The sequence below is a fragment of the Ostrea edulis genome, chromosome 6 (assembly GCF_947568905.1).
Source record: "Ostrea edulis chromosome 6, xbOstEdul1.1, whole genome shotgun sequence".
NCBI classification, from domain to species: Eukaryota; Metazoa; Mollusca; class Bivalvia; order Ostreida; family Ostreidae; genus Ostrea; species Ostrea edulis.
This window is the reverse complement of record NC_079169.1, coordinates 45,657,843-45,668,577: the sequence shown is the minus strand read 5'-3', so window position 1 is coordinate 45,668,577 and position 10,735 is coordinate 45,657,843. Positions and strand designations below refer to the sequence as shown.

Genomic DNA, 10,735 nt, shown 5'->3' with positions numbered 1-10,735 from the left:
TCAAAACGGCGTCGATTCGAATGCATAATCCGTAAAAGCATGTACACCATATACACGTAATCACTTAAATCCTGCCTCTGATAAAAAATCATGAAATTTCATTTGCTGAAACCAAGACTATATACAACGATATTTTGGCTCTTACTAACCTAATATTGCCAATGGTTGACTGACCACACATGTGTACTACTTATACCATGTCACTAGAAAATAGCGTCCATTATGACGTTATGCAGAGGTTAGATTGGTTGATTGATTGAATATTGTTTAACGTCCCTATTGAGAATATTTCACTCCTATGGAGACGTCACCACTGCCGGTGAAGGGCTGCAAAATTTAGGCCTATACTCGGCACTTATGGCCTTTGAGCAGGGAGGAATCTTTTTCGTGCCACACCTGCTGTGACACGGGGCCTCGGTTTTTGCGGTCTCATCCGAAGGACCGCCCCATTTTGTTGCCTCTTACGACAAGCAAGTAGTACTGAAGACCTATTCTAACCCGGATCCCCACGACATTTAAAAGTACTAGAAACAAATAATTTATATTGAAATTTACAGTTTGTTGTAAAATTTGTTGTTTCTCGTTATTATTGTTTTATATTATTGCAGCCATTTTTTTTTATTGATGCACATTTTATAAAGTATCCCAAGAATACATATATTGCATTCATTTATTATTGTTGTAATTGATTAAAGCATCAAGAATGATTAATGTTAATTTGCCTTTAATTAAAGTGTACATGTACGTAAAATCACCGACAGGGTAAATTCGTTATGTAGGCACTTAGAGGGGTAATACGGAAATATGTGGAGTCTTCGCCTCGCCCAATACGATTTTTTTTTCAAGGAAGCCATATACATGTATTTCCGTCGTGGTAGAGATGTGGTGCAGAGAAAATTCTAGCGCGATGTGCAAATACATTAACTTGAATTCTTTCCTTAAAGTTTTATTGAACATCATCTTTTAAAGGAGAAAATAAGCTTGACAGAGATTGAAATAGCTAATGAGCGATTTTTACGTGGCTTATCGGAATCAATCGTCTTGTGCCACAGCCAGCGTCAACTTAATTTGTTCTAGCATGTTCAAGAAATGATACGCGTCTACTAGCCCAACTGATTATGTAAATCGATAGAAAAAATAGCAGAGTAACTGTTATATTTCAAATATTTTTATGTCATTACAAAACAGCAATACAAAGCCGAACACAAGAATAATTCAAATATTATTACATCTTGTAAATGGTTTCGAGGAATACTAGTATCCCAATACAGTACATATAGAGGTTGGGGACATTTCATATCAATTAATCCATATAACCTGTAAATTTAATCTGATATTGATTCTATTGTACATTGTATTTTGATATATGCAAAACCGAGCGTTTGAAATAGTAGGTACGTGTAAATATGTTGTTCTGAAATAAACTTAAGACAAATTCTTTTCTCTCGAATAGAAACATGAAATGATACAAAGAAGAGCATCTTTTAGGAGAGAAAAACATTCCGATCGAAAATGTTTGTTCAAGAAGCTAAATATGATTGGATTCACGGCCATGCTGAGCATGTAAGATCTAAACAACAAGTGATAAAAATTTAACTCTATCACAGATAGGTTATCCATAGACAGGTGTCGCCGGTGAAGGTCGATAATATTCAGAACGCAGAATGGAAGAAAGGTTAGAATATACACTATTGTTACGGTAAACAACATAAAAGTGGTCTTCCGTGCTTTGAAAGACGGACCGAATCGTTTTCCCTCGCTGTTGCTAAAAGTCGAACTTCGATGCTTTTGAGAGTCGTGATTAATCTTTAATAATGTCATAAGACTTCCGATAGCTTCACTTCCAGACCGGTCACGTGGTTCAGGTTTGTTTCCTTGCTGAAGAAACAGATCTGTCTTGGAAAATGAATTATACCCTTGTCCGTCGCCTTTGTTAAACAAGCTTGAGGAGCTTTTTCCATTTTCTTGGGTGCAATCAATAGAAATTTGCGATTGATCAGTTAGGTTACAAATGTCATTCTCTGATTTGCTGCAAATCTTAGTCCTTTCCGTGCTCGTGTCACTACTTTTGACTGTCTTATTCCGCTGCTGACATATCGTATATCCTATCAATGAATATATGGAAATAAAGATGATATCTCCGATCAGTGACGCAACGATGCTAAAAATTACTTGGGCTGTGACGTAGCCAGAATCTTTGAACTCTGTTGCAAAATAACATGTTCTATACATGTTCTCTTCGTACGTTCCATACAAAAACAGAGCTGGCCAAGTTGTTAAAACTCCTATAAACATTGAAAGTCCAACGATTAATCGAGCTTGTCGCATTGTCAAAGATCCCAACTTAAATCCATATCTAATGCCCAGCAATCTGTCAATGGCAATTCCCAAAAGGATAACAGTAGAAGCTGCATTTAAGCCGTAAGTCAGAAATCTTGACAGTTTGCAGATGATGGGAAAGTCAAAAGATACATAGTTGCATACCAGGGCCATTTCGAACGGCATTGTTACGATGCAGTTCACAAGGTCATAACCAGCCAATACCAGAATGAACAGAGTGGATGGTTTCTTTTTTATTTTCCATTTGATTTTGAAGACGTAACACACCAGGGCGTTTCCAACAACCCCAACAATGAATAAAATGCTGACATAAATTAAAGTAGGCAAGAACTGTGTCACCAAAATATGGTTATTGTAAATCCTGTCGCTATTTGAACGTGATGATGAGGTCACATTTAATGGGGGGAACGTTTGTGTATGTGTCAAAGTTAACACAGTATAATTCCACGAGTTGTTCAGAGACATACCTTTCATATTTTGTGCACGTTGATTCACTGGGCCATTTTTATCTGTAAGCAAAAATTGAACTTACATGACAATTCATAGATTCATCCAATGTCAATTACTGCTTACTAATTCAATTATAGCTACATGTACACTCAATTAAGTCCAAGTAGTGTACTGTATGTCAATGTGTAAACTCTACCCCAATATCTGTCTCCGCAAATTAATTAAATTACCAGGTTCAACTATGATTTGTATGAAATGTAGCAGATTGAACACGCACCCGCGTAATGTCACGCGACACGACACGGTAAATCATAATTCCCTTTAATAATTCATCCCTTTTTCTTTGTCTCCATTATTTTATTTTACAAATTGATCGAAATCCTTTACAAAATTTATTTATACGATAATTACTGAAATATATCTTCCTTGCGAGTTAACATTAGATTTGGATCAGCAATTCTGCGAAAATTCAAAAATATCGTATGCAAGAATCCATCGATTGATATGGATAACAAAGTGAAGCAAATATTGCTGGAAGCGGGGAGTGAATGATCTTGTTAACTGGGAAAACGTGATATATAATTTCAATGTGTAAATGGGAATAATTTGCTTCTGGCTACATTTTTTAATTGTGAATCCTTGCAGTTCAAATTACATACAGAGAATGCACTTTGTATAAAATCAATCTTATTCTGAAAAGCTTTTCTTTATGATAGTATACAGCTGGGCGGGGTTCTTCTTCTATTCAAGATATTTACAAGATTTAGTGCATTTTGGTTTGTTTTTTTTAAATCTGGAGATAAATTTTTTCGAACAAAATTATTTTGTTAATGTAAAATTTATTCCTCAGATTGGTAAAATAATTTAAATTTCCAAAGTAAATGCATGATTGAAATAAGTCATAACCATTGAATGAATTTCTGCTGTGACAAACATGTTTATAATGAAAAACATCAAAATTGGTTTTAAGGTGTTATTCTCTTCTTTTAAAAACTGCACAGAAAACAGCTGATTTTTGGTAGGAAATATAAAATCTTCCATTAGAAGAAAATATTACTTTCTCGTAAAGACATTAAAAGTGCAGGAAACTGAAACCAGATACGTATAATATCATCAACTAAGAGAATTTGCGGATGTTAAACAAACCCCATTAACAATCTGATAATGGACGGGGTGTATGAAATAGGTAATAAAATGTCAATCAGCAGAGTAAATCGTAGTGAAACTATTAGATACGTGTACTGTTTGAAACCAGGAAATACCACGTAGCTTTAAAAAGGCATCTTGTGAATTGTACTTGGTTTTCACCAGTACTTTTTATTTCCGTGATAAACGTTTAATTTTCGTGAATACCTTAACAACGAAAATCCGTCACATTAAGTTCAAGCTGAAAACGAAAAAATAAATCAAATGAACTGCATGCAGGTTTATTACTCTGCTCGTTTTCCAAAAAAAACAACAAAATTAAATGCTTCGATACAAAATTATTTCAGTTCCTCTAAATACACGATGAACACAATAAAATGAAATGAGCCATATTTCAATATCAAAGATAAGTACCTACCAGTTTAAATGCGTTGTGAAGATCAACTCCATTCAGCGACATCCATGTGAGATATCATAACGTGTCCAACGAACAAAAAGACAGTATATACGCACCACCTCCCACATCACAGGACCTAACGCGTCAGTCATCAATGAAAATCTCAACGATAAATTATGCAGAATATGGACTCTCAGATTCTGAAATAAATTCCAATTTGATGCTTAAACACCGGGCGCAAAATTGATCGGGATTGGTTTCTATGAATTTTCATTCTTGCAGAATCCATGCAATTTCTCCCTGACTCAGATTTTTTGTACTGATATTAGATTTTATGTCAACAAGCAAACACAAAGAAATGTGTTCCCCTGTCTCGGAACAATTTTGGCGGATGGCATTGCGTCACGTAGGAATCAGTTAATTGCGACAACAAAAATTGTCACAATGAATACATACCGAAGTCAAGAGTATATCGTATCAATAACATCTGGAGCAATATCATACTCACTATGCTTTAAAAATGAAATCCAAACAAAAAATATTTGCATCTTTCGTGAAATTTTTGTTGTTGCTTCATTAGGCATTTCCTTTCTCAGGGACAGTGTAAGTGTGTGATAACAAGATCAGAATGTCATCGCCGTCGTAAAAGAGATTATAACTTGCTAAGATGGTGGAGTGGTCAATGTATCTTCAGTTAGAGCAACTATATCTATTTTTGATTTAAACATATTTTATTGAGAAACTCAACAGGATTGGGCAACAGCCTACATAGCTTATGTAGGCCCTCTCCCAAATACAAAGGTCAAGCATAAAGGCATGATTAATAAAAAGAATTCTTTGAAGATGTAACAATATTGTAATGAGGTTTACATGAAAATAGTTATTAAAAGAGCTATATCTATCTAGAATCCGATGGCAATGCAATATTTGTATTTTATAAAAATTTATTTCAAATGCAGTGTATCATGTATAATTCTAATACATTTACATCAAATACCTGTTTCATTCCCTCTTTCAATGATCAGGGCCGCAAGATCAGCCCAAGACTGAGTTCTCTCTCTCTCTCTCTCTCTCTCTCTCTCTCTCTCTCTCTCTCTCTCTCATGAATACAAAGAATGGAACTCGTATATATGAATTTGTAACAATAACTATCCTATACTATTGATGTTCATAATACCGTATGATACTGGGTGAATATGCACGGGAATTTTGACATTTTAGTGACGAGTTTTGTGTTTTTGCCATATACTCTCAAATGAATTGCTGCGGTTGGGAGTTTATTGCTACATTCTATAAATAAAATTGTATGTAGGTTTTCGTTCGGAACTCTAAAAAACAATTTTATTTGATTAATTCTTCACTAATAGTGATGTCTCGCTTTTAATGCAGCTTCTCGTCTTTGTGCAATAGGCATGTTAGAAACTGGAATGGCCCAGAGAAGGGGTGCAGAAGAGCTTGGAGTGCATCGGAACACCGTAAAGTTACCGTAGTAATATCATGTGACCACTGTGGCATGTTGTAGACAACACTTGCGCTTTAGAATTCAAGGTTTGGGCACAAATTCTAATAACAGATGAATTTCGTTCGAGGATACGGGTTAGAATAGGTCCTCAGTAGCTCTTGCTTGTCAACTAAATGGGGAGGGCCTTTGAATGAGACTGCAAAAAGCCCCGTGTCACAGCAGTGAATATCCCTCCCTGCTCAAAGGCCGCAAGCGTCGAGCATAGGCCACAATTTTGCAGCCCTTTACTGGCAATGACGTCTCCATATGAGTGAAATACGAGCGAGACGTTAAACAAATTACAACCAACCATGACCATAGCAGTGACGGCCGATCAAGGGTGTGCCACTAAGTGAGATCATGCTTTATAAACGCCTGCATTGTATAACCTCAGTCTTTTTGTGCTTTTGGTGGAGGTAGCGTAAATGATCTGGGAATGCATTACTGCACGTGGGAGAACTCCCTTAGTGATCATTGGCGGAAATCTAACAGGTTTAGTAACAAAACTTTTCAACGCGTCTTGCCCTTTATTCCCAAACAAACGTTTAATCAGATCAAGCTATGATACTGACTGTCAGCTAGGTTGTTTCCCCTTGGAGCTACAGTGAATCCTGGTGTGGACGTTTTATCATTTTAGTTATGTCTAAACAATTACCTTTTACAAAAACAATGTTCATGGTTTTGACCTGTATTTAGTTACCGTTTTTAATTTGAAAATATGTAGTCCGACAATTAAAAAAATATTTGAAATGATGAATTACCCGGTATGTTTGGTAACCAGTGGCCACAGTTTAGCATTTTACATATGTAAACAGTTACTGGTCCTATACCAGACAGAGTTACTGGTCCTGTACCAGACATAGTTACTGGTCCTATACCAGACAGAGTTATTGGTCCTGTACCAGACATAGTTACTGGTCCTATACCAGAGTTACTGGTCCTGTACCAGACAGCGTTACTGGTCCCGTACCAGACAGAGTTACTGGTCCTGTACCAGACAGAGTTACTGGTCCTGTACCAGACAGAGTTACTGGTCCTGTACCAGACAGCGTTACTGGTCATGTACCAGACAGAGTTACTGGTCCTGTACCAGACAAAGTTACTGGTCATGTACCAGACAGAGTTACTGGTCCTATACCAGATCTGTCTGTCCTACTGGTGACTCAAAAGTAATGTATTACGACACTTTTAATATTAAAAGATATTAAAATTGATATTTTGATAATTGATGTATCCAGAAATATCAAGCTGATAAATCTTAATTGCTTTCTCTTTGCTTTTTTTTTTTTTTTACATCAGTACCATCAGGTACAAAGTGAGCATTTTGTGATGCAGTACTCCTAAATCGTTCATAAGACACACTTCTAATGAAATCGGAAGTCATTTATATTCATTTTTAAAGAATTTTCTTTTACTTGTTGACCTGTTCTATTATGGCTTTTTTTTTTATAAACTTAACATGATTTTTTACAACGGACAGACTATCTTTAAATCTATCGATTCTCCCTCGCATGCAACAGTGTCATTTTTATGAATATAAAATACCGGTGTTCAGCTGGGAATTCCGTATATGGAAATATCACATTTCCGTTCAACACTCACTTTGATCTTTTTCTGGTTCAGCGTTCTTTAGAAGAATTTCAAACCCATCCTATTTTTTTTTTATTTTACAAATATCTCCCTTTGAGAAGCATTGTCCTTCATTTGTACTAACTTGAATTCCATCAACCTAAGATACATTGTGATAAATTAGGTTGAAATTGACCAAGTGTTTCTGAAGAAGAAAATATGAAAGTTAACGTCGCCGAAAACGACAGGCGAGCTTACACGAGCCTAAATACCACACAAAAGCAATATGTTCGTACATTTTCTGTGATGACCAATATTTTAAGATTAAGTCAAAGTTTGATCTAACATGTAATTGTAATGTTTGTGTCGTAAAATCATGGCACTTCACCTACAGTTGAAGATGATGTCCCAAAATGAACGACGAAGTTCTCGAATTGGAAGTCAAACAACAAAAACTATTCTATGATGAAATACTCACAGTATATATATTCATATGTCTATATAAAACAATAATTCACTTGGCATATGTTAATCAAAGTATTGAAATCGCTAAGCGTGCACGTGTGAATTCTGACATTTACATATATCATGGTTTTAGATTGGGAACACGAGCAGGGTTCAATACTTGTAAATTAGTTTACAAGCAGTTCTAAATGTACCATTCATCACAATACTGACAATGAAAAAACAAAGTGAGCAAGTTCACATACCCTCACAATGAATGACAATGCTACACACGATGAATAGTAATTAAACGCTACACTATAAGAATAAAATACATCAATTGTGTCTATGTGCTACATGTATACTGTGGTATTTTTCACACATAACAAGATGACACTACTCAAGTCATATGTAATGATTAATTAGAAATGCAAATTGTATAAAAAATTAAAACAGAAATATTTTAATACATATATAGTTTGAAAACTGGTTTATTTAGTATATATTTTGTCCAAATTTCTATGTTTAAAGGGGTCATAACTCCCAGAAAAAAATCAAACTAGAATTTTGGCCAAACTTCAAAGTAGCATAACTTCCAGAAAAATATCCCAAACTTAAAAGTTCAAAAGGGGCATAAATCCCAGAAAAAAATCTTATCAGAATTCCCTGTAAATATGCGTATATACACAGAATATCTATATTACATGGAATTTTGTTCAGAATGATTGCACCAACAAACTATTTCTGTAGTATATTTAGTTTCGGCCAACCTTTTGGAGTCCAAAGGGGCATAACTCCCGGAAAAACAGAGAATCAGAATTTACTGCAAATATACATTTATAAATATAATCCTTTTCATTCATATGTCGATTCGATATGTCTCTGTGAACTCGAGATAACGACACCACAGAATCCTCCACATCGGCATATGGTGTTTATATCTCTCAATTGATTCGATACGCAAGAGCTTGTTCTGTGTATGAGCAGTTTTTAAATCGAGACAGGCTACTGACAAACAAGTTGATGGTAATAGGGTTTCAACAGTCTCTTTTAAAGCCAGTATATCGTAAATTCTATGGTCGTTATAATGATCTATTTTGCCAATACAACCTATCATTGGGTCAAATGCTGTCTGACGTGTTTTATTCCGATTGTTAGGCCTTTCTTGGCACACTGATTTTGACTACGGATTACTCCATTTCCCTGATTAAGACCTATGGTTCACAGCGGGTATGACCGTCAATAGGGGATGCTTACTCCTCTTAGGCACCTGATCCCACCTCTGGTATGACCAGGGGTCCGTGTTTGCCCAACTCTTTATTTTTTTATTGCTTATAGGAGTTATGAGATTGATCACTGTTCGTTATCTTCACCCTTTATCTACACAGTATGCCTTTTATAACTACAGTTTCATGAAATTCTGTTGAACGGTTTCTGAAGAGTTGTGCTGACAAGAACAGCTTACCCTGTACAACTTACCTAGTACTGGGAGGTAGTCTTGTTCAACCAGACGCTCTTTTGTCTCCGAAAATCTCTGACGATCATAGTCTGATAACGAATCACGATAATAACTGTTACCGCTAGAGAACGCTAATTTGATTCTCTCCGACATAAACACATTCCATTCCGAAAGACTTGATGTTAATTAGTTGATCCTTCATTAGTGATACTAATAGGGAAATCACTACGACAGGTTAAGCTGGAAATTGTACTTTCACTTTTGCCTCCCAATGCAATTTTTGTAAAATTTATTTACCATGTCCCGTAGACCAGCAGCAAATAAATTCTTTCCGTTTACAACAGTTTTTTTAAACACTTTAATTGTAAATCTTCGATATTTGTTATTTTGGAGGTGTTTTGAATCAACCGATTAAATTGAATACCGGTATTTGGAGAAGCCTCGTTCTGACGTTACAAATATTATCATGAGTCTTTACAAGACTCTTCTTGTCGGAGATTTACGAAAACAACAGAGTGTCTGGTTGAACTAGACTAACTCGGAGGTAGAAGAGTGACTTCCGGCAGCACGAGATATAACCCACCGTTACGGAGTGAAAACGTCAACAAGAGAGCCTATCTGACGTTGACGCCAGACAGCTTAGAAGTGCGGCTAAGTCCGTGGGACCCATATACCGGTATTTGGAAATTAAGTAATAAACACATAAATATCTTATTGGCGCCACTGACTTACCGCGGGAGACAGATTTCTAAAGAAATATTTTGGTCATCCCTAGCTTTCTGTTTTTTTTCGTCATTTTGAATCTAATTGAATTTCATTGATTATTTTATGTAGTTTAGAGTAAGTTTAGACAGTCCTTGATTGTGTTTGGGATATATGTTTGGGGTATTTTGTATCTATGGTCGAGGTCCTTTCTGGGTTGGACTTCTGTTCTCATTTGGATACCCCAGCGGTCACGCGGCATCTCCACGCGTCCTCGTATTTACACACGAGTGGGTTGGGAGGCGATGCAGGCTTTAGTATAGACAACTTCTCGGTTTGTGGGAGTGCCAAGTGGCGGTATGATAGACCCTGGGTTAGCGTCGTTTTCTCAGAGAACATCCTTGGGTGGAGATTATTTCACTCTGTCCTTGCCTTTTTGTTTGAGGGAGGGGGTGGGAAGGTTCGGGGGGTAACAACGGTACAGAAGTAATGTTCACTGGTCCTCAGTTCAGTTATCAGGAGATTGACAGTTTAGATGGGGATCTATATTGTAGGTGCGACTCCTCGGAGAACTTGATAAGTTTGGCTTCAACCAAATACAAATTCTAGCCATGACATCCCAAGGTTGATGGACTTAGATAGGTTGCCTGATGAATTCTCGTCTCCCGGGGGAGAGTCAATTATATCCGATGTCCCAGTGAGGCCTACTACAGTCGGGGGGGTTGGG

At 36.5% G+C, this 10,735-nt stretch overlaps 1 protein-coding gene across 1 annotated transcript; it reads right to left on the bottom strand.

Annotated features, from left to right (window-relative positions):
* Positions 1–1,157: 1,157 nt before the first annotated feature.
* On the bottom strand, positions 1,158–9,459 carry LOC125647203 (G-protein coupled receptor 84-like). Its single transcript, XM_048873898.2, has 2 exons — positions 9,327–9,459; positions 1,158–2,849 (listed from the first exon to the last, which is right to left on the bottom strand). Exons 1-2 carry the CDS (start codon positions 9,457–9,459, stop codon positions 1,426–1,428), a joined length of 1,557 nt encoding a protein of 518 aa, XP_048729855.1. The 3' UTR covers positions 1,158–1,425.
* Positions 9,460–10,735: the final 1,276 nt, after the last annotated feature.